Genomic DNA, 25878 nt, shown 5'->3' on the forward strand with positions numbered 1-25878 from the left:
ATATATTTTTTTATTTGAATCCTGAAAAGTTACAGTTTTGGACATATGAGGTTTCCCCCCCGACAGAAACGATATCCACATTGGATTTTTTTTTTTACCACTTAAGCCCTATGCTTCATTGTATGACAAACACCAAAAATCGCACCGTGGCTATTACTGAAAATTTCTGGAAATCTTTGAGGTTAAAGCGGTTAACCTTTTGCCATTGTTCTAGGGTGTGGTTTCATAATTTAGCCCCCGTCTTCCTTTCCTTTCCTTCGGTAAAACGGGGGATTAGAGTCAAGATTAAGGCAGTGCCTTTCGCTTCATCCATGGCTAAACCTATGCTCAGCCTGTACCGCATGCAGCTCAAAGGTGACGAGGCACCCTGTGTGATCCTCGCTCGGATCAATCTAAAAGTTCTCCAACCCTCCTCTGTACATCAGGGGACACCAGATCCCCCCCGAAAAGCCCCCTTTCAATCCCATGCTCTCCATTTTGATATAGCTTTTAATTGTGTGACTGCATTCCTCTTGATGTGATATTCCATACCTGTTCGCCTACCGAAGGCCTGGTTTGGCAGCATACTGATGATGTTTGGTGAAAGTTGAGATGAAAAAGAGAAGAAAATGGTGTTGGGAGGTTTCAGGAACTGGTGGACAGTAACTAAGTACATTTACTGTACTCAAGTAAATGTCTGTAAATGTCAGTATCTGTACTTTACTTTGCATTACACACACACACACACACACACACACACACACACACACACACACACACACACACACACACACACACACACACACACACACACACACACACACACACACGGTCACACCAGGGCTCCGTAGCAATGCACTAATATCAAAAACAACTGTACTTGTGTAATTTGTACTTTTGAATACTTAGATATTTTTAAAAGCATATACTTATAAGTATTTTTAAAACCAAGTACTCCAGTACGTTCACTCAAGTACAAATTATGACAGAGCAACTTTCACTTGAGTAGTTGAATAATATTTGACCAGGAGTATCTACACTTTTCCCACTAAGTGGTTTCAGGTCAGTTTACTGTTAATATGGTCATTTTCTTTTAAAATGTCATGTAATTTCTGATGATGCTCTGTTGCATATTCGGGGAGTGTTCTGTGTTTGTGTGCAAATAACACAGGTAGTGCTTCAGACATAACAAACTGGGTTTCTTGGCAATCTTAAGTATAGACCAGGACATCTGTATTTATTATGCGGTCTGATACACACATCCATTCTGACTCCAATAGCTATGTTCTGAAAGGTGTCAAAACAGGGTGGTGACGGTAGAGTACTTTTCAGTAGGATAAGTCTTGTTTGCACCGCTGTGACACACAACAGATTTTAACTTATTTAAATTTACAATGTGGGGACTATTTGTACATTTCTTGTGTCCCACCTAAAAACATGTTGAATGTGCCCAAATAAATCCACCCAAATAGAGCTCTCTGGCTCACTGGACTTGTCCAACCAGTTGCTGTTGATCAGTGGTGGAAGAAGTACTCAAATGTGTAAAGAAAAGTAGCAACACTACAAAAAATTGTCAAAAGCTTTCAAAAATAGCAGAACGAAATAAAAGAAATTAAACAAAAATAAAACTATTCACAGGATCAGCAATTTTTTAATAGACATACATAGTCGACAAGTATAAAATAGGGCTTAATGGTTAATGTATGTTTTGGATTAATCCAAATTCTGCAAAGTAACTTGAAACTAAAGTTTTCAAATAATTGTTGTGGAGTAAAAAGTACAATATTTGCCCCTGAGATGTAGTGTAGAAAAAGTATAAAGTATTGACAAATAGAAGTAGGCTACTCTAGTAAAGGAAAAGCACCTAAATTTGTACTTGCAGCAGTACTTGAGTAATTGCGCTGAGTTACTTCCCCACCACTGCTGTTGATTGTAGCCTACTGTATGCCAGCCAGGTGACCATTGCTGAATTTCTCCCTGGCTTTACTCTTTTAATGTGGGGAGAAGTTTCCCTGCACAAGTAAGAATGTTTCGCGAGTGTCCAGTCAGTGTATTAGGTATAACCGGAATGCAAAATTAACCTAACCTGTCTTACTGTTTGTAGGCTACTGTACAGGACATTCCTGTAAAAGCTGTGCATACTGAAGAAGCTGTCCTAAACTAAACACAAGAGCCTCCTGCAGCTCCATAACTACAGTATGTCGCAAGCAGCCCAAAGACTCAAACGCAATAGGGTATCAAGTTACGAATGGGGGGGGGGGGTCAAGTAATGATTTTAGACAACAACTGACTGTATGTCAGAAGTTAGAAAGGGATTGTGTGTTTTTTTTTAAAAGATAGGTTTTTTCCCCCTCAAACCCATTCAAAGGAGCACGTGTAGCCTATAATGTGTATGTTGGTCAATATTAATAGCATAATTAATATAAGTTGTTTATAATAATTTAAAATAATGTGTGGTGGCCGTGGTAGGAGTGGTCCTGATGAAAGTACTAGCAGTATGATATGCATTGAGTACAGTGGTGGAAAGTAACTAAGTACATTTACTTAAATGCAGTATCATTTTGAAGTATTTTTTACTTTACTGGAGTATTTCCAATTTTCAGTACTTTTACTTCTACTCCACTACATCTTAGAGGCAAATATTATACTTTCACTCCACTACAATCATTTGAAAAATGTAGTTACTACTTACTTTGTAGAGTTTGATTATTATTACAAAACATACATTAACCACTTCAGCCCTATATATACATTTTGGCCATTTGAAAATAGCCGATCTACAAGCTCGCGATGCCACACATTGTGTGCACACATTCTGCAAACTTTTAAATAAAGTATTCAATCAATCAATGGTAGGCCTACTTTAAGTACATTTTGATACCAATACTTTTTTACTTTTAGTCAAGTACATTTTGAATTCTGGACTGAACCATGTGAGCGCTTTTTCCACCAGTGGTAGGAAATAAAGGCTGTGTAATTGCCGTCCTGTAGTGTAGCAGACATTATACATTAGACACTAGACAGCACCCCTAGGTGTCTCACTTTCTCAGCGTTTAGCTTTAGGATTCAGGCAGGAGAGAGAGCACTCTGGCTCGGCTGACTGACGTCACCAATGTGTTGATTTGCTAAGCCTGGGAGAAGAAAGGGAGTTTAGTGCGTGTGTGAGAGCGTGTGTGTGAGAGGAGCGGGTACTGCGAACTGCTGCTACTATGCTGTACGGCCCCCACATCCACCACACATACGGAATCTAAAAAACGTGCAACTTTAAGGTGAGTAACGACCCGATATGGAGCTCAACTGCGATCGGCAGCAAGTCTGTCAGTGTTTCCTCGGTGTACTTTCATTCATAGCCTTGGATCAAGACTGATCATGGATGTATTTAATCGATTTTGACATTTTTTTTTTCATAGAAAGTAAAAAGTCTCGACTCGGATCAAATACATCTATGATAGTCTCGATCCAAGGCTGTTTCGTTCACATTTTTGTGCACGCGTTATTGTTATTTTTTTTCTCCCTTATTTATTTTGCTGTACCAAAAAAAACAACAAATGTGCGCCGCCGCTGCTGCTGCTGCTGCTTGCTGTCCCCACTTCAACCTCATGTCAACTTATACAGTGTGTGTATGACTGTGTGCGTGCGTGCACGGAGTTGTGTGAAAAGTATCGCGTAAGTTTTTTTTTTTTTTACATCATCATATGCGCGCTGGAGGAGTGGAATCATTTATTGGCGATCATCGCATGTGCCATTCTGCCATAGTAATAAAGCGGCGTGCTGCTGCTGTAGTGTGTAAGGTGTTGAAGTTTCTATTAACGCACTACAGTACATGCACGGGCTTTATTGGAATAGATGCGCCGGAGGTTGAGTTGACGTCAAGCGTCTGTTTTAGTATTCGGGGGATCAGATCGGCTGGAAGCGGACGTGATGGTCTGGGGCTGTAATAATAACACTGAGAAGAACCCAGACAGACAGACAGACAGACAGACGGGCATTATTATGATGATGATGACGCTCAGTCTCTTCCCCCATGTGACTTTATTATTTGACAAATTATAGCCTGGCTTTGACCGTTTTAGGTGGAAATATGTCGCTCTTGTCTGACCCTTTTTTTAAAAATAATATACCGTCACTGTCTGCCTGTCTGTGTACGCACTTGTGTCGCTCATTTATCCATTGGTGACATCAGTAGCCTATGACAGTGTATCGTCTCAACTGTATCCATTGATTGATTGATTGGATATTTTATTAGACAGAGATGCAAAACAGCACGAGTACAAGTCAAACACTAAAGGGATGACACCAAAAAAAAGTATTTGCGGTGTTGTTTCCATTGGGGTCCTATGTGTTCAATTCATCAACTTAGCATAAGAAATGACACAACAAAAATCTATCAATATCATCACACATATAAAACACTATGTACAGAGTACATTATAGATGGACAGGTCCATTGAGTCATTATCATTTATTTTGTACAGTAGCCTATAGGCGTAATAGTCTGGGATTGATTTGACCAGAAAAGGCAAAAAATACGATTCCCAGACATGATAATGTATATCCCTATTATAATTAATGACACTCGCTCTGTTTATTATGGGCTGGTAAATTGTATCAACGGATGAAATGCAAATTGATTTGTTATCGAGACTGATCTCTGTCTGTCTGACTGTCTGTCTCTTCTGTCTCCTGCCTGTGTGTTTCAAGCTGAAGATATCTCAATCTCTATATATAATTAGTTGTCCCGTTTGATTAGAATAATGTAACATGATAACTAAGAATGTAAGCGTGCCCTTATATCAGTACCACCACCTGTGTGTTATAACAAATGGACGGAACTGTGAATCATAAGCTCTGAGGATCCCCGGGTCTGATCGTGTAATACTTTTTTTTTTTGCATCCAATTCGTGTCCCAGCTTGAGGCAAGTGAGTCGAGCGTTTATTCTTCTTGGTGAACTGCATGTTTAGGACATCATTTGGACAAAGCCTATGTAGAAGATGATGCATGCGGGTCTGTTTATTTCTTTATTGTCATTGGGGTTGCAGACAGCGGTGCGCGACGATCGGGGGGCATGCAGCTACAGTTGTTAAGACTAATCGTGATCCGACTGATAAAGGGGCTGCCGTTCGATTAGGCAACGTTGTGGCCGATTACGCTATTTTCAATTGCCTGCGTTTGACAGAAATCGCCCTGCATCCTAGAATAATGCAACATTTGACAGCGTTTGTCTGTAGTTCGGTTCTCCAATATTAGCGCGCCGTCTAGACGCACCGATGCCCCTCAATATCAGCCTTGAAAGCTAACCTGTGATCCGCAGTGGTGGAAAAAGTACTTTTACTTAAGTAAAAGTATCAATACTGCAATGTAGAAATACTCTGGTAGATGTAAAATTCCGGAATTCAAAATTTACTTCAGTAAAAGTACAAAAGTATTGGTATCAAAATGTACTTAAAAGTACCGAAAGTAGGCTACTCATTATGCAGAATGTCCCATTTCACAAGTTTTCAATTGTATAAAATGTATACGAATCTTTGAAAAAAAGCAGATCTATAAGCTCACAATGCATTGCATCGTGACGCATTGTGAGCTTGTAGATCGGCTATTTTCAAATGGCCGAAATGTATATAGGGTTGAAGTGGTTAATGTATGTTTTGTAATAATTATCAAAATCTACAAAGTAACTAATAACTCAAGTTTTCAAATAATTGTAGTGGGGTTAAAGCACAATATTTGTCTCTGATGTTGTGAAGTAGAAGTAAAAGTACTGAAAACTGGAAATACTCCAGTAAAGTAAAAATGCCTGAAAATTGTACTTAAGTACAGTAGGCTACTTGAGTACATGTCCTCTGTTACTTTACACCACTGGTGATCCGTAGGCTAAAGTATATCCTAAACCAACAACTTTCGATTTATACTTATACACAGTATTACTGAAGTTAAGCCACACCATTGAGTGAAAGGTAATTGCCTTTGCTATAGTGCAACAGGCATTGATAATTCCCGGGGTCATAAATCGCAGCTAAATTGGCATTCCTGTTATAAAGATAATGCTGGGCTTTTATGCATGACCTTTGCTGACAGTGTGGCTAAATCCACACTCAGGCAGGTTGTAAGATAACATGTCGTTTTATCATTCTCTACTTTATCAATATAGCTTACCTCAGATAAACAACTGTCCAATGTCCTAGACAACATAGTCTATTTATTTTCTATTGCATGCTCTCCTCAGGGCAAATACCGGTAATAGCTTTGCCACTTTTCAGTTTAGCCTAATTTGGTCTTATTTCGTTATTTTGTTTTGTCTTAGCCTCACCTGCTTCGGGCTCTTTGTGGTGCATTAAGAATAAACACATACAACAACTTTTACATTTAACTTTTAACATTTTCTTTCAGTGTTTGTGTGTGTGTGTGTGTGTGTGTGTGTGTGTATAGGGGAGGGGGGTTTCTAAATCCCTTCTATAGTGCTCTCATGTGGCGGAAAGCAAACGAGAGCTGAAAAACTTGTTTCTCATGAGGGAGATATATTGATGCATTTACACTGCAAATGCAATTGAACAGACTCTGTTGTATTGTTGACATTTCCCGTTGTTAAATTGGCGCGTTTATCTATGAGATTTGTGGTTAATTGCATTAATGTCAACTTTACCAGGATGGCAATTTAGTTTATCAACATGAAAGGGAAGCCACTTCAGCCTGTAATATAATCTCCTTTTCTCTTCCCTTTCTCTTTAACCTTTTTAAAGAGATAAGTTGCAGGAACTTCATTGTATAGAAATAGTTCACCTAAATTAGAGCTTATAGGGGCAACATGTCGACCTATTCAGCTGGGTAATCGAGTCGTTGCTGTGCAGACGGATTATTATACTGTACATTGATTGGTGCTGTACTGTATTTAATGTAGTGTTGTTGGTGTCTGCTTTTGCCTCGTCCTCTTTTCAAACCATTTCTGGCAGCCACTCACTTCTCTAGCCCTCCTCGGCTCTCTGCTCTTCTCTGTGATGGGAATACTGAGTGAGATGCCATTTCATTTCACAATGTCTTTGTGAGGCGTGCAGTGAGATACCCCACTCGTTCACTTAACCGCCCATCAACTGAACAGATTAAGAATATGGCTGTTATTTAAGTAATGTAGAAGGATGGCTATTTAGTTTTTTTTATATATGCAGTCTATTGGTCTCTTTAAGAGCTGGTCTCTCTTTTGTTCATTTTCTCCCTGGAATCTAGAGTCTGTCTGCTTCATTTCAAATGTGAATTGCTTTGTATGGAATTCATTATCTCCACCATCTGAGATTTAGAACTGTTGATCTCTATGTGACATTGGATCTGATTATTTGATACATTGTTATAGCTTAATCAAATAAATTAAATCAACATAACTTACAGGCTTCTAGATTTTTGTGGATATATTTTGTGTTTACACAGCTTTTCCTCGAACAGTTGCTAATGATGTTGTCATTTGAAAATGTAAAGATTATTAGGCTTACTCAACATTTTCAGCACTTGTCAGAATTTTCTTGCATTGACTTTTTTCCCTCTCTGTTCTTCCAGGATAGACTTCCTGTTTACAAAGATAACGGACTAAACCGCTGAACGGGGAAAGCAAGCCTCATGAGTTGGCCTCGCGGATCGCAGCGGCATTATGGATTTAACTAAGATGGGTATGATCCAGCTCCAGAACCCCAACCATCCCACGGCCCTCTTGCAGAAGGCCAACCAGATGCGTCTGGCTGGGACCCTCTGTGACGTGGTCATCATGGTGGACAGCCAGGAGTTCCACGCCCACCGGACAGTCCTGGCGTGCACCAGCAAAATGTTCGAAATCCTCTTCCACCGTAGCAGCCAGCACTATACCCTGGACTTTCTTTCACCAAAGACCTTCCAGCAGATCTTGGAGTACGCCTACACGGCCACGCTCCAGGCCAAGGTGGAGGACTTGGATGACCTGCTGTATGCGGCGGAGATCCTGGAGATCGAGTACATGGAGGAGCAATGCCTCAAGATCCTGGAGACCATTCAGTCCTCGGACGAGAACGACACGGAGGGCAACGCCAACGACGGAAGCACGGAGGACGACGACGAGCGCAAGGGCCGCAAGAACTCCAAGAAGCATTCCATGGAGAGCGCCTACCCGCCCGGCGGTCTGCACGGGTCGGGCATCGCCGGCATGGTCGACCAGAGTCCCTCGGTCTCCACCTCTTTCGGCCTCTCCACCATGAGTCCCACCAAGGCTGCCGTAGACAGCCTGATGAGCATCGGCCAATCCCTGCTCCAGCAGGGCTTCGCGGCCGAGCACCTAATGCACGCCAACGCCCACCACCACATGATGCCGGTGATCAAGACGGAGATGATGCAAGTGGACGTGGGCGGAAACGGACATGACAACCCACAGAACATGGAGTCCAGTGCCTCCAGCAACGGGGGCGAGGACAGGAACCGGGACGGCCCCGGCACTCCGACGAGGAGCAGCGTGATAACCAGCGCCCGTGAGCTGCACTACGTCCGCGACGAAGGCATGGGCGACCCGCAGGCGGACCTCAGTCAGATGGGGCTCGAAGCCATGGCGGGGATGACGGAGAAACACCTGGCCTCTCTGTACGGCCTGCCGCACAATCACAAAGACGTCCTGATGTCCATGCCGCCGTCCATGGCGGCCTCTCTGCCCATGTCCCCGGCCCTGGCCATGTCCATGGACTTCAGCGCGTACGGGGGACTCCTGCCACAGAGCTTCATCCAGAGGGAATTCTTCAGCAAGCTCGGGGAGCTGGCTGTGGGCATGAAGCCAGACGGCAGGAACCAGCACGAACGCTGCAATGTTTGCGGCGCCGAACTGCCAGACAACGAATCCGTGGAGCAGCATAGGTAAGCTGAACAGAATTCCCCTTCCTTTTCCACTTGCCTGTCGGCATTCCAGAGGCTTTTTATTAAATGATTAGAATTTTCTCCCCGTGATTCAATTTAGTATTAATTTATTTAAACATTTAGAAAGTGTTTGTGATGTGCCTTTGATATTTGTAAATCATTGGTCTGACGGTGTGGACGTGGGATAATACTGGAGAAACTATCGCACTGCTAGAAAGTAGCACCTGATATATATATATATATATATATATATATATATATACCGGTATATCTTATCACGATTTCACAACTTAAACTCTTATCTAATTTGTTACACGTCAAATTGCGATCTACGAATCTTGCAAATAGCCGATCTACAAGCTCACAAAACATTTAATTGTGTGCTTGTACATGTGTTATTTTTTCCGAATGTTTGCCTACTTTCGCTGAATGTTCGTCTATTATTACATGCCCAGAAGGTTCATGTGGTTAAGAGGACATGCAGTGTTGGGTTGCCTTATTCTGACTCGGGGTTAGAACCTTGGAAATATTTGGAAATATGGCATTTCAGAACCTTGATTTTTGAGTTTGTTTTAATTTTGTGTGGCGATTCGTCCTGCTGCTGAAGGGCGATTGTGCACACTCATGCACACGCACGCACACACCATACTCCCTCTCAAAAAATGAGGCCTACCCAAGTAGATTTATCATGAAGTCCACTCCTCTGATGACTTCCAGGCTTGCCCTTGTGACTGGAAGTCTATAGTAACACCTTGTGAGGGGAGGGGGGACGGCTAATGAGAAGTAGCCACCCTCAGTGTAGAGAGAGAGACACACACACACACACACACCCACACACACACACACACACACACGCACACACGCACACATTTTGACCACCCCCCTGCCCCCCTTCCCAGGGGGTCACTAGGACAGCCCATATTAGCTTTATGGTCAGACCAGACTGTCCAGCCCAGGAAATGAGTGCCGAACCTGGGCTCTAAGACAAGTGAGGGTAGGTGGGGGGTGGGGTAGAGTACAGCATTTATTGTTTCACAGCCTTTTATACAACTATGGAAGAAGAACAAGAACTACTAGGATTTTAATGTTAAATGTCACATCACAGGTTTACAGGTGTAAAAAAAGAAAAGAAAAGTAATACAAGCTTTCGTCATTTGCAGTTTTCAAGAAAAGCGGAAAAGAATAGAGATAGAAAGGAAATGGGTCAGAAATGTCAAATATTCCCAATATGAGTAAATATATACATATGGTACATGGTACAAAGAAACAAATGGCCATGCCATGAGGCTGTTAAAATAGCAGCAGATACAGTAACTGATATAATAAATGAAAGGACATACAGTAGCATCTTTCAAAATGGTCAAAATATGTTCGTGGAACTTACCATTGATTCTGTCAGGTTTCCTTTATTTTTTTTTGGTTTTGCTTCGTGACCACTGGCATTCCTCACCTTGAAGGCCACCTGTGCAGCCTGAAATGTTTGCTTAAATCAATGGGAGTGTGCAACGGTTAAAGTTCACCCGAGGATCTGAACACCCACCACTCCACTGACTCCCATTTTTAAGACCTAGGTCCTTAGCCGACAAGTCCGTGGGCGTCACCTGATGTTTGTCTTTAGAAAATACATAAAACTACAGAACGATGACATGCTTTCCAAAGACAAGTGTCCTTGGGTGATTCCTCATATAGAACAAGTTATTCAGATGTGTTTTTCTCCCCCTCACGGCGGTATTCAGAATGCAAATAATATTTACAGTAGCTTGAACTGGTGTGTGTGTGTGAAATGAGTTGTTTATTGGTGTGGTATTTGTGTAGATATCTGAAATCATACAGCTCAACCACTTAAGCCCTCTTTTATACGTTCATTCACTGTCGTGACGCATTGTGAGCTTGCCTTGTACATCTGCTATTTTTGCTGTATTAAAGAATTATGGCATGCCCAAAATAGAGACATCAGGTTGAAAGTGGTTAGCGGCGTTCACGTTTAGTGCTCAGTAGTACAATGTCTTGAAGGGTTTCATACTGACAGTTCAGGCATATTCAGATGGACGTTTTGTTATTTATGTAGCTTACGGCATGCCGTTAACATGGCATGGATGTCTTTAAGGTCATAGCAGGTTATGGCAGCGTCTGCTTGAGAACAGTGCTCGTGTGAGATGGGTTGCTTGCATTTCATGCGGAATTTCATCAATTTACCCGGGCTGGGAAATCTCGTATCAAAGGAGATTTCCAAACCGTTTCATGCATTGATCTGCCTGCCTGGCCCCCCTTAGAATACTAATGGGTTAATTTAGATGAGTAGATACTGCGAGATGTTGGCTGTTTGATATCGTACTTCAAATGTCTTGACAGCTTTCAGACGTCTGAAGTGTGGAAAATCAAATGTTGCATCATGCGCTGTCTGCTCTGTCCTCCCGCACATGAAAGAGGCTGGTGCGCTGCCCCCCTCCGCCCCCCCCCCCCCCCTCCGACTACGTTTCATAGTACCATCCACACAGATGCCCGTGTCCTCAACAAGTCCCAATGTGGGTCAACTGATTTGTAATATATCAATTTCGTACCTTTCCCCTGCCATAGACGCAGCCAAGCTGCTAACACTTTTGATGTGATTACAGTTGTTTTCATTTGAGCAGACTGCTGCCCATGGCGCACGGGGCTTTGTTTCTCGTCACTAATTACACGTCGTTCTCCCAACCGCCCCCCATGTCACGGTCGCCGCTGTCTCTCAATGCAAACACGTAAAAAAAAAAAAAAGAAAAAAAAGGTACGGAGTTCATTTGGTGCAAGCAGGTCAAGTCAAACATGAGCCTAATTGTTTCCAGATGTGGCACAGGTCCTTGGTGTTAGGTGTGTGTGTGCGTCCGCGCGTGTGTGCGTTCGCGCGCGTGATAAAATGAATGCACCAGAAAGTACTCACTTCCTGTATAAATTTAGACGCTGCTCCCATTCATTCCTCTGTGCCCTGGATTATATCATAAAAACAAAAAAAAAACACAGACTGAATGAATTGTATATCGGCTCCACAAGTGGTGTGGAAGGAGGGGTTAGGGGTGTGTGTGTGTGTGTGGGGGTTCACAGAAGGAGAGCAGCTAGATGTGTTTTGGTGGCAGGCAGCGCTACCTTGGAGTTGCCCTCCAGAGACAAGTATAGATATCTGCTAGATTTATAAGTGAAAAAAAAAAGTTAAATGAAGGGCCGCCCTTGTTTTCGCAGCCGCCACAAGTTCAATTGACTGAATCAAAGCAAAGCCCCATCTCACCACGACAAGTTTGTTTTTCCCTTTTTCTTGTATTTTTCCTCCTCTTTCTCTCAGCTCCTTCACTTTCCCTCTGTCACTCACTTTCCCCCCATGCGGGGACACGTTTGACAAGCCCTAGATTTATTTCTTAAAGGAAGCCCAGGGTTGAGTGTTGTCCCCGCGCCGCTTCAGGGGGACGGGATTACAGCAATATTTTAGTAACCCTCGCACTACGAAAAACAATCAACGCAGGACGGCTCTGAGTGATTATTAGGAAAGTAAATGCGTCATGCGAGCCGGGCTAACTCCGGTGGAGGGTGGTTGTATGTGGGGTGGGTGGCGGGTGGGGGGGGGGTCTCGCTGTTTGGTATTCCAAACACAGCATCCAATTCAAGGGAACTAGCCTTGGGTTTATCTCTTTCACTTAAACGTCCATTCTCATGCAAATGACTGACCCTCGCTGTAATGTACATCACATAAGTGAAAGAGAGAAAAAAAAAACTATTTTCAGAAAGGCTTTGCAGCGTATAGCCGTTAAAGATTACTGATAACCATCAACGCTTTAACCTTGTCTTTTCATATTGCTGCCGGCGTGCATGCGTGTGTGCGCTTGTGTGCAGATGTACTCGCGTGTGAGGGGTAGATGAATGAGAGTAGTAAATGAATGGCAACCTCCGCTCTCTGCCCTGACATCTGATTTTTTTTTGTGGTAGTGGAGGAAATGTGCCCCCCCCCTTTACACACACACACACACACACACACACACACACACACACACACACACACACACACACACACACACACACACACACACACACACACACACACACACACACACAGTATTAACTATACTTGTGCATATATAAAATGTTAAGACGACACTTTTATGAATGGCAATTATTTTTTTTCAACCCTAAAGCCGGAGTTATACTTATTTGCGAGCCGGTGTCGCGCACTGAAAATAGCTGACCAACAAGTTCACAACGTATCGCAGCAGCGCAACACATTGTGAGCTATTTTCAGTGAGCGACAACTGCATGCAACAAAGTATAAATCCGGCATAACTCTTAACTCCAACCCCTAAACATAACCTCCAAATGCCTAATACTAACCTGAATATATTCCTAATCGTATGAACTCTAAACATCTTTTTTTAAACCATAAAAACATAAATTTCTCTTGTGAGGACCAGGAAAATTGTCCTCAATCTATTATATATATTATATACAGTACAGAAATATAGTAACACACACACACACACACACACACACACACACACACACACACACACACACACACACACACACACACACACACACACACACACACACACACACACACACACACACACACACACACACACACACACACACACACACGCGCGCGGATGCTCACGCCCCCAGACACATGCTCACACGCTGCCCTCAGCAGCAGTAACAGCCACAGCCTGCTCTTCCATTGTGGTGAAAGGAGAGGAGGGGGGTCGGTCGCCACACTGCTCTAATACCATGGGCCCCTGGTGTTTAAACAGCGGGCAAGGGCCCTTATCTGTGCATATCAGAGTGGGACAGATAACCCCTTCACACTCCCCCTCTGTAAACCAAGAGCAGATTGGGCCCCGGATACAACAAGCCCAAAGCTTCTTTTTTTTTCCCCCTTTCTTTTTTTTTTTTTTCCTCTCAGGTGATAACGGTGTGCACGCACACGCGACACACTCAGACACTCGTGCATAGATGCAAACCCTCATACTGAGGTGAGGCCAGGTGAAGTAAGGGTGCAGTGGTTAATCGAACCGATTGATTATGAAAGTTTCCTACAAAGTTCACAAATATTGAAAATGGCAGATCTGCTATTTTCACTATCCTTGCCTTACACCGTTGTGCGATAAAATATAAAATAGGGCTTATGTGATTTGATATATATACATTTAACCCCCCCCCCCCCCAAAAAAAAGTCCTCTCGATTAATCAAAAATTATAGAATAATTGATAGTTGCAGGCCTAAGTTGAAGACCCAGAGAAGTAATTTCTGCATGAGCTTAATCGCCACCTCATTTATCAGCAATTAGCTGTTAACAGGTTTCATTTCATACTGTAAGTACCGCTCCAACCATAGGATTCATTTTGATAAGTATCGGAAACCCATATTGTGTCGAGCTCCAGTTGATGGCGGACAAACTGCGCGCGTGCACACGGGTGGCGTGCACACTTGTGTCCTCATTTCACTCCCTTTTATTTGGTTGCATCAGTTGTCTGGCCCGGTGACTTAGTTTTTATATAGAACATATTATTTCTGCTCCAAAATATTGAAATAGCAGGCTGGTTCATGTGGGCCCAGACAGTTAAAGCTGTCCAGACGATTTTTCTTCGCGAAAACGACCTAGTAGAAAGACATCCATTCCGGGGGCACTGGATTATCCTTCATTTGAAATCACTCAGTGAGAAACGTGTCCCCAGAGAGCACTCGCAGGTACTGTACACGTAGGTGTGTAATAAACCAACAGCTCCTCGGAAAGCCTCGCTCCCCCCCAAATAAAAAAGGGCACCTGCTGCCAAGAAATCCCTCAACCATCGCAGACTACAGCAGAGGACGGCCTCACTCAAAGCCTGTTCGCTTACATCCACACTCCTTTACCTTTTACCGGGTGGTGCAGTGTTGTTGCTTGTGCATGCCACTGAGAAATTGGCCGTTGGACAGGCTCCATAGCGATGGCCACGAGCTGAAGGCGGCTGGCTGTGGCCCAATTATAGACAGGCTCTAAAAGGCCCTGGTTGAACCGTAAAGATTTACAGCCCCATCGCTCTGATCTCAGATCTGGGCTCTGTCCTCCCTGTCAGGATGGGGAGATGTATCGATTAAAGACTTAACATGGGGGGCTACATCATGTGCAACCGGACTACACAAGCACATGCGCGCGCACACACATACACACACGCATACATACCTGGGTACAGAGCCAGGCAGTTTTTATTGGGTGTTCTCTACATTGGCAGGTGGCACGCGACCCACCCGCAGCATGTTTTTAACTATTTAAACCCTATACTTCTTTGACTGGGATCCAAGGGTTTGTACTTAGCCCCCTCGTTCTTTTACCCCTCTACACCAAATATAGCAGATGTAACATGTTGTGTCTGTCAGCTTGTAGATTTTTGTATTGATTCTTTGAGAAACCTACATGAGCAAGATTAAGTCAGTTATTGTTTCCAAGTATCGGTTTAGATAAATTATGGGATGTTTTATTTTTCAGCAGGGAGCAATGATGATGACACAGGGTTTAAAAAAACACCCTAATAGCCATGCACTGGTCGTGTCGATGGCAGTATAGGTGATCTAATCAGAGTGCTGATTGAGATAAGAGCATTTGTGTGATAGTACTGGAGCCCAACCGATGCCACATTTTTGGGTCCAATCCTGATTTTGGAGGGTCCACTGATTACAGATATTTTGACCGATATTTTGTAAGAAATTGCTAAATCAAACAAATAAATAAGAACAAATACATTTTTGACATGTCTTCAATATATGAAAAGAACTTGTAACTTTAATTTTACACTGAACAAGCAAACGAGTAAATATAAAATAAAACCCATGTTAACATATTAGCACTTTTTTCTTCAGATTTCTTTTTTGTTTATAATTACGTAATTGCATGCCCAAAATGGGGATGCAAGGTGAAAAGCGGTTAAAAATCGGGACTCATCTGCCACATTATTGCCGATACAGTCAATAAAAAAGTAAAATCATGGCCATGCCAATATCTGGTGCTAGTGCCTGATTTGAGACGAGCAGAACAGAGACGGTTGTTTGACAATAGTTCACCAGGCTTCACTTGGCAAGAACAGCTGCCCCTCTCCCTCACCTGCCCCTGTGTGGCTTACCAGGGGCACAGTTAAGCGCTCTTCAGACAGAGCCTGAGCTTATGCCGTCTGGCAGGGGGCTGCTATGAAACGCACACGCTCACACCACCATATCTCTGGTCCCTGTGGGGGCTCTGTGGTCATGAGGGAGTAGGCGGGAGGGACTGGGGGCAACACGTACTGTAAGTTGGCCACGTGTCACTGTGTGTGTGTGTGTGTGTTCGTGTGTGCGTGCGCGCTGATGGGGTGTAGTGGTAATTACAGTCAGTTATCAGGTGACATGCAAATGCGTTATCGGCCCTAACTTCCCCTGATATACATCTCTGCGCTCCCAGGAGCTGTTGGCAGGATCAGAGGTGTCGAGCAGCACTGTATTCTTTATCGAGTGGAATTCAGCAGGGAGAGAGTTCTCTTTAGGTTTTTCTGGGATTTCACTTTTTATTTGGTTGGATCACCGTTTCAGCTCAACTTTGTGGGTACATCACAGGTCTACAGGTGTGAGAAAAAAGTGGGTGAAATTCTTCTAATCGTACAGGCTCCTTCATTGCAGTTTCAAGAAAGGCGGAAAGAGAGAAAAAAAGGTCAGATATCATTAGGAACAATGTGAAATACATAACGATGATGTATACCTGTACATAAGGTGCGTAGTTAAAAATTGCAGTTGGACGAGGCCGATAAATAGCAGCTTGACTCAATAGATTTGATGACTTTTTACTCGGCTAGACTTTGTATGTACAGCATTTGGTATTGCTTACACGCATTTATCAACTTTTTATAAAAAAATAAATACAAATAAAGTCGATTGAAATAAAAGACTGATCTGGGCTTTAAAAGCCAACAGCGTTTTAGTTCTAGTTCATAGAGCCCAGCCTCCCGCTCTCCTGGACCTGAACGCTGTGGGTTCTAATCCCATCGATATCCCATTAGCATCCCCTCACCGGGGTCCCTGCCACATGAAAGAAGATGTGTCGGTTGGCCCGCTCTGATTGTAACGCGCCAGCAGACCGCGGGGAGAGAGGCGAGGAAGACCACCATAATGAGCCAACGCGCTCGAGCCAAAGGGCCAACCCAAGTGTATTCACACGTTTGTGTGTGTGTGTGTGTGTGTGTATGCACCCCTGCATGTTTGTGTGTGTGTGTGTGTGTGTGTGTGTGTGTGTGTGTGTGTGTGTGTGTATGTGTATGTATGTGAAAGCTGCCGCCAGAGGCCCCCTAGCCTCCCTGGGAAGTATCAAATCAGAGCCCTCCGCGGGCTTCCACTGAGAGAGCTTCTAATTAGCCTCTTTGTTGCCTGGTGAATGGGGGGCCAGAGATTGGCAAGGGGCCCCAATGGAGTGATAGTACGCTAAGAAGAGAGTCATAAAAATCCCCCCCCCCCACCACCACCAGTAGCTTCACCTGTCACAAAGGAGCACTCAGGTAAGAAACTCCTGAGTGCTTAACCCGAACCCCGGCGTCCCTATTCTGGGCATGTCATCATGGTGGAGCATTTGGCAAAAAGCAGAAAATACAAGCTCACAATGCGTCACGTTGCTAGCATGTAGACCAGCTATTTTCTGCGAAAAATACATAGAGTGAAAAGAAGGAGTTGGGCCAAGTATACAGTAGATCCCTGGGGGACCACGGACAATGAAATGTATAGGGTTTAAGTGGTTAACACACTCGTGAAGTAGGGCTTGACTTGAGCTCGGTACAATGTTGGGTCTCTTTATGATATAAGTATTATGTAGAGTGGTATACTGCATGCATTATTGAAAAAATATGTATTTACTGCATGGCCTGATTGATTAATTCCATCAGGTTAGATAAAATCTCGACTATGAGTTGTACTCCCGGCTATCGGCATGCTTTTTGTCTAGATGTTTTCCCTTTCACTCACAAGAACCTGACTGACTTAACTTTATTACACAATCACCTGCTGCTGGCTTGTGAAGTCTATTTATGTATTATTTATAAAGCCATGCACCGTGTCCCAAATTAACACCAACAAAAGTTTGAAAAGTGTTTTTTTTCTTCTCCTTACTGGAAAGTAAACCTGCCAAACATTTCAGCTCCCTGCCTGCATGAATTTAAAATGTCCAGTTAATGAGTCATTACAATAGAGTGGATTGTTTTAACATTATTTAAAGGTTCCCAAACCTCTGTGGATAGAAATCAGCTGCATGTACAAAGTAATAGTCCCAAATCAATTAATCTCCTTTGTATGTTAGCAAGCCAACGATTTCCTATGGGGCAAAGCCAGTAATGGTGTGAAATATAGAGCTTTTTAACGGTTTAATTGATATACAAAATGGCCTTGCTCTTAATCAGTTAATGCATTGCTTTTTTATATTTGTATTGTATGAGTCTTATTTTACATAAATAAATGTGTTGGGTTTCACATTTCCTGAAAAATGTCGATGTAATGACAAGTCCTTGAATACAGTGACAGTGCCAGTCAAAATGTGTCATTTAAACCACAGTGCATAAAAAAATGATGGGTAAGGATTAATTTCTCTACTGTGAAGGTTACAGTGCTGCCTCCTTAGTGCCATAACACAAACAACATCGCCCCCCCCCCCCATTTTGAATCTGCTTCCTAAGCCATGCGTTCCTCTCTCTCTCTCTCTCGTCATGACTTTCTCCTGGTCGAGTCTCGGTGGCACGGGCACCGCGTTGAATGTCAAGGCGGCACAGAGCTTTAGTGCCGACCAATGCGTTTTAAGCCTTGCTGTAATCCAGGAGGGATCAGTTGGGTAAATCGTGGCATAAAGCTTAAAACCATAATTGATTTATGTATTTGCTGACCGAAGACGCCCAGAGAGATTACCCGAGGCAGAGAGCTGATGATGGATAGGCCTGCCCCCTCCTAGAGGCCACATGTGAGTGAGGTGGGGGTTGAATTCAATTGAAGAGAGATTTGTCTGCCTGTAGCACTGGAATGTACGGCCTTTGTACTGAATGGGGATTCTGGTTAGAAGTTGCAGTGTGCATGTTGTACATACTTAAGAGTGAGTGCATGCTGCATAGAGCAAAGTATGTCTTCGTGCAGCGTTTAGGGCTGCAGCTGTCGATTATCTTAACGATTATTCTGTTAACCGTTTTGATTAATCAAATAATCAAGAAGCAGATTTGGTTAAATATATTTATATATATATATACATTTTTAGCTTTTTATATATCAACAAATGGATTAACCATTTGGCTTATTTTAAACTTCACACACGGCAGTGTCGTGCAAAAATAGCAGATCTGCAAGCAACTCGTTGCATTGCGACACGTCTTAAGCTTGTAGATCTGCAATTTTCACAGTTTTATTTGTACACGTTTTGCCTATAACGACATGGCCGAAATAGGGATAAATTATACATTATTTTACTAAATTACCAATTAAAATGAGTTTTTTTAATCAATTTAAATTGATTAGTTTGATCAACTGTTGCACGCCTAGCGTCGAGCAATTCACTGCACCGTATGTCTGGCAGTTTTCTTCATTTCTTACTTTACTACAGTACCTTCAGCTCTCTCCAGCTGATTAGCGACACGTTGTTAATGATTTTGATAACAGGCCTTACTTCACGACTTCCCGTCGACACAGATATTAATCCTTCGCCTCTTGTTTACCAATCCGGCTGTCAAGCTTCCCTGCAAGGTCTCTCCGGACCCCGCGTGGCAGATGATGGTTTTTGTGTGTTTGTGTGTCTGTCTGTGTCCCTGGAACTGCGGCGAGAAGCGGGCGAGAAGCGGGATAGCAGGGAGGTGAGGGGTGGGAGTGGAGTGGGGGTGGGGGTGGTGGGGTGCATTCCATTTCCTGGACTGATCACCGAAGCGGGCGGCTCTGACATGTCATGACTCAAACAGCATCATTTCTTTGGCTGCATCCCGTCTCGCCGCTGACCTTACAGATGATGCCGCAGGCTCCCGCCGTACGCCATTAAGCATCGTGTAAAATAGGACTGGATTGTTCTTTTGTTTTCTTGTTTTTTTTTCTTTTTTACCCAACCCACCCGAAACCCCTCAATACACATAAACTAATCCGTAAATTCATCCATTTGCAACTCTGTGAGTGTACAAATGTAACCAAATGGACCCTTACGGGTCCATTTGGTTACATTTGTAAACACACAGAATTACATGAACACTAAATGAACACACTGTAGCTGAGTGGGTGGAGACAGGCCGCCCTGGGCATCGCAAGGTTAGCGGTTCGACCGCCGCCTCGCCCATCTACACGTCGGAACTGTCGCTGAGCAAGACACTTAACCCCTAACTGTCCCCCCCCCCCCCCCCCCCCCCGTCCTGTACGCTCATCAAAGCCATCTGCGCATCCATCAGCTGGGCAAAGCCGTAAAAGCAATTTCCTCTCCTCAAGAGACAAGAAAACACTTCCCCTCCTCAGTCCTCTTTTTTTTTTCTTCGTCTGGGCAATCTTCACTCCTTCACCACCCCATCCTGCCTTCACATTCTGACAGGGAGAACAGAGCCATTGATTGTATGTCGGTGGGGGTTTGTACCGGCATCTTCTTCGTTCTTCTTGACTTTGTAGTTGTTGCTGTGTTTTATTGCCGGCCTCCTGTGAGTGTTTGGTCTTGCGGCGGGGGAGCCGGGGTCCGGCGAAGCTGGAGCTTCCCTAACAGGTGTTTGGGTCCTTATCGCCCCACGTCTCTGCCCCTTATCTCTGGCCCTCAGCTTCCTGCATCCTCTCCCTTGCATGCCTCAGTGTGGGGATATATTTCACTTAGCCCCCTGACCCAAAACCTTCCTTTCTATCTTTCTTTCTCTCTATCTCTCTCTCGCTCTCTTTCTGTGTCCACATGCACAAACACATGTGGGTTGGCCAAGAGATGGGGTCTGTTGTGTGTGATGTGTTGCATCATCATCATCAACAACATCTAGTATCTGCCCTAGTGTGCTAGAGTAGACGCCTCACTTTCTTTTTTTTCCCCTTTTTCCTACATCGCACTTGTAGGACTGCTCTGGGCAGGCATGTACTCGCTCTCCTCGACTGGATGAACGTAATATTATTTGTTTCACCACTTAACTTTTTCATCTGTGCAATACATTCAGTAAAAAAAAGAAACGAAAACACTTTGATCATCCACTTAGAAGAAGAAGAAGAAAAAAAGTTTGACAAAAGCGAATGCATCTTTCAAAAGAAACGGTGGCCTTCGCCTTGATTTTTCGTAGCCATCGGTTCGATATTGCATCTGTGCCAGGGTTTTTACCAGGATTTAGACCAGCCCCCTCACACACACACACACACACACACACACACACACACACACACACCCCTCTTCCACCCCGCACCCCTTCGTGCCCTCCTGCTCGGCTCGGCTCCCAAGTCTCACATCGGGGGACAAAGGCTAAAGTGTCTCTGTGATGGGGTGGGGTGGTGGTGTCGCTGCTGGTTGGTGGGGTTTGACCCCCTCAGACAAACCTGACAGGGGCCCTTTTTTTCCTTTTTTTGTCTAATCCTACTCTGAGTGGGCGTTGGGGAGAGACCCCAGCCGCCTAAGACCCATGAGAGAGGCTATTGTGAGTGGTGGGCTCTGTTACAGTAGGATAGATGCAGGGGTCTCAGGCCCGCACAAAGGCCAGGGTCAGCCAGGCCTCCATTATTTACAGTAGGCTCTTTCATTGGCCGAGTGAAACAGGAGCTGCCGGGTGGGGTGGGGGTGCCGGGTGGGGGCTTCGGGAGAGGACCACTGTTTTTGCTCAGCCAGGCCCTCCACATAGGTCAAAGAGCATCGGGGGTGGGGCCGGAGGGGTTACAGACCTGACTTGTGTGTGTGTGTGTGTGGGGATGTCTGCTGTTTCACAGGGTACAAAAGCAAGGCGATGGGGGTCGCTCGCTTCACAGAGAAATGTCGGACTCTTTATTATTGATCAGGCAGGGAATGATCGCTCGCTCTCAGACGCAGCGCGAGCAAAGCAATGACAGGCGAGAGAACTTTTCTTTTTTGGAAAGTGTCTTTCTTTCAACGCAACCCAGAGGGGGAGTAAACGACGAAAGAATGGATGAATGCTGCTTTCTTTTGTTTTTCCTGTTGTTGCTGGGGTATTGCTTTGGACAAGTGAAAAACCCTACACCTTCATAAATGACTGCGGGCATAGCTTCACATGTCCCAAAGTGACTCGGTGACCTACATACGTGTGACAGATAACTTGACCTGCTGTGCAGTCTAAAAACACGCAGACACATACACACACACACAAAAAGAAAGAAACTGTACCAAAACCGTGCAACTGCGTTGTAACCCAATGCTTTGTATTCAGTCATCTTTGTTCTCACGTGACATCCAATACTCGGCAGTAATCCCCCATGCTCCGCGAAACCCCCCCAAAAACCCGAAAGGACTCTGAAATAATCTCAACCTCCACCTCTGCACCCAAACCAGAGCAGTTGGAATTTAAGCATGTGTTTAGTACAATTATAGTGCTTAATCCTACTGGATCCATTACCAACCCAATTCTTATTTGTTTTCTTTCATTAAGAAGTGGAAAGTCGCCAGGGCGAGTGGCACGGGAGGCGAACAGGCACCATCTGCCAGAAGAATCCAGCATAATCTTGGCATAATCTTATGCGTAATTTATACTCTGTGGTAGAGCGGTGTCCCGCGATGAAAATTGCCGATCTACAAGTTCAAAATGCGTTGCAATGAGACGTGTTGTGAGCTTGTAGGTCTGCAATTCTTTTGTGTGAGACACCGCTGTACGACTAAGTATAAATCATGCTTTAGTGCCAACGTTCCATATTAGGACAAGTGGTGGAAGAAGTAATCAGATTTCTTTTTTTTTTACTTAAGTAAAACTAGTAGCAATGCTACAATATAGACATATATGGATCAAAATATACTATACAAATGAAAAAATACTCATTATGCAGAATGGCCCATTTAGTCTATTAGGCTGATTTGAATTACTTTATGTGCAGTGGTTAGATTAACCTATGTGTTGTACTAAATACTCTGAATTTACAAAGTAACTAAAGCCGTCAAATAATTGTAGTGGAGTAAAAAGTACAATATCTGCCACTGAGATGTAGCGGAGTAGTATAGTAGTGAAGTCTCAAGGATTGGGAATACTCGAGTATCTCAAAATGGTACACTGGTTGAGTCAATGTACTTGGTTGCTTTCCACCACCGATTGGAACAGTGGGCAGAGAGGAAGAAAGGGCACACATGGCTATAAGAACAATAAGGACAGAAGTCTCTCAGCCAGTCGTTTTGCCGGAACAGATTTTATTATTTTTAGGTGGACAATGACAGCGGGGGTTAAGGGTCACCAGGCGTGGACTTAACAGACAGGGGAATGGGTGGGTTGGGTGTGGGGGGGGGGGGGTTTTAGCCCCCCCCATCCCTATTGTCCTGAGAGAACACAAAGGGTGCTGTCAAACACTACTGGTCAGTTCTTCACCAAAACCTAGCGCAGTGGTTCTCAACCCCCCCTCCCCCAAATTAATATGTATGTGGACCCCCATCTGAAAATATGTTGTGCCAGGGACCCCCCCCCCCCATAAGATTTGTATTGCTAAAAATGTATCCAAAGATTTTTCAAGATTTGCTTTAAAATAGCCGATGTGTCTGTCTGTGTGGGTTAAAGTGATTGTGATGCTATATTGACTAATTCAGCTGGGGACTCCTTGGCACCTCCTCAAGGACCCCTGGGGTGTTCCTGGACGGACCCCACTTTGAGAACCCCTGACCTAGCCCACGGAGAGAGAGAGCGAGAGAGACCCCTTGCCTCTGAACCGATCCAAAGGCTTGGAAAGAAAAGCAGCGTTTTGTTCCCACAACCACAGCAAACACAGCAGCCAACAGGAGTTGTTGTGTTGCCGTGCAACAGCATGCACACGTTAAAATTTGAAAGGAAGTAATTTTTGCAGTGTGCTCTCATTAACCCGTCAAGACCCGAGGCTGTTAGACTCTACAAATGCCTTCTAAATCCTAAACTGTTTTCTGAAAAAAAAAACAATGTTTCTATATCAGTGGTTGTCAAACTTTTTCACGTCAAGGACCCCCAAAATGATACGTCTTTGGTCGCCGACCCTCCATCTCAAAATATGTTGTTCCAGGGACCCCAGAATCAAAGATTTGAGTTCAAAATGTTCAGAAATATATATATATTCAAAGATTTGCACACATTTCCACGATAAAAAAAAATAGCAGATCTACAAGCTCATAGTGACGAAGCACGAAGTGACGCGCTATGAGCTTGTAGATCTGCTATTTTTGAATAGCCAACCAATGTGCTACAGTATGTATATATATATATAGCTAAAATCTAAAACGACACAGATGCTTTTCCGTTTTTAATGGGTTAAAACAACGTGTAAATATTTCAACCTGCGAGAAGAAGCATCTTGTGAATGACGATAGGATTCATCCTGTGAAATCCGTGCGTGCGTCAGAGGCTGTACCAAATGTTTCTCGCATCTTTTTAGAAAAAAGTTTCACACAAAAAAAGTATCTAAAGCGAGCAACACTTTCTAACGGCACTTCCTAAGCTTAAGTTTAGAAATAAAACGTGTTTCTCGCTGTCCCTCCCTCGTGCATTTGTCACTATTCTCTCACTCTCTCTCTCTTTCTCTCTCTCTCCATTGTGACGATGTAGTGCTTTAACTCATTCTCTAGCTGTCAGCAGGACACTGTTGTAGAATAGTTATTGTATTTACCCACATGACAAAAAAACTGGCTTGGACAGTTTTACGTAGTAGTTTATTAAGACCCCCCCCCCCCCCCCCCCCACACACACACACACACACACACACACACACACACACACACACACACACACACACTGTGTCACAGATGTGGTAGCGTTCGCAATGGGGATTAGGTAATGAAAATATATTGATTATTCGGCGAAGAATATAAAATAATCGACATTCAAAAACTACAACCTGAACTTGTGAAAGATCTTGAAGTATACACTCACCAAACAGTTGTGCGCATTTTTGTTTTAATAACGATTTGTTTTATTTTCCCCGCCTTCAATCATTTGCCGTTCAACGTAAGATGTTAGCGCCCCTTGAAAACCAATTAATCGCTAATTAATGCCCTGATCAGCCCTCCCCCAACAAACAAAAAGGCTTGTGTGTCTACCATGCTCGAGCTCCAGAAACACAATACATCTCCGCATCAGCTATTTTGTCAACGGCTAACCGTCTGCTATGATGACCCGTGAGAACTAGCCAGGGCTCTTACATCAGAAATCCCAAAAATGTCATTGTGACATTTCTCAACCCCCCCAAAAAAACGATGAGAGAGAAAGAAGGAAAAAACCAGGAGGGGGAAATGTAATGGAGCTTCAACGCGAAACAAAGTGCGTACGCAATTTAAAGTTTCTCTGCTTATCTATCTTCTGTCATCGACCGTTGACATACCATTAGTAGTAAACCGCGGAATGCCTTGCAAAATTGAACATCCAGAATGTTGATTTAGTTTGAATTTGTTACGGTTTTTTGATGTCCTTCCCAAGCAGGGCGCCCGTTTTTGGGGGGGAAACATTTGCTTTTGTGTGTGTTTTTAAAAAACAACAAACCAACAGAAAGACTTAGAAAAAAACTAAGGCCCACTACCGCCCTACTCGGGCCCTCTCTTTTCTTCCTTTGCCTCCGTTGTGTTGGCCGGTTCTGCCGCTGGCCTTGCCTTGTAGAAGCACTTAGAGGTCAGTAGAGATGGTACAGCTTTCACATGGCCCCAAGGTCCTGACCCCCACCTTTATTGACCATGTTGGCTCTCCCCCCAGCGAGGACCAAGGCCCTTTGAGCCGGGCCCTCGCCCCCCTGCGGAGCGCGCCCCTTCAGCACATTAATAGTGGCACTGGAACTAATTGTCCAACGTTAGATGTGCTATAGACTCAAATCGCCTCAGCTGCCAGTGCGCCACCACCACCACCCCCGCACCAACACCCCAACCCCAAAATAGAAGGGGGAAAAAAAAACATCTCAAAAGACAAATTGAAAATCA

The 25878-nt window shown here is 43.9% G+C and overlaps 1 protein-coding gene across 1 annotated transcript in view; it reads left to right on the top strand.

Moving 5' to 3' along the window:
* Positions 1 to 3160: 3160 nt before the first annotated feature.
* zbtb16a (zinc finger and BTB domain containing 16a) overlaps positions 3161 to 25878 on the top strand; it is a gene marked incomplete at its 3' end in the record, with an annotated part of 156041 nt that continues 133323 nt past the window's right edge. Inside the window, exons 1-2 of the mRNA XM_080436606.1 lie at positions 3161 to 3248; positions 7523 to 8833. Of these exons, the coding sequence (XP_080292732.1) occupies positions 7614 to 8833 (1220 nt within the window). The 5' untranslated portion in view covers positions 3161 to 3248; positions 7523 to 7613. The remainder of the gene's footprint in view (positions 3249 to 7522; positions 8834 to 25878) is intronic.

This window comes from Gymnoscopelus braueri (genome assembly GCF_963280865.1).
Source record: "Gymnoscopelus braueri genome assembly, chromosome: 8".
Lineage (NCBI taxonomy): Eukaryota > Metazoa > Chordata > Actinopteri > Myctophiformes > Myctophidae > Gymnoscopelus > Gymnoscopelus braueri.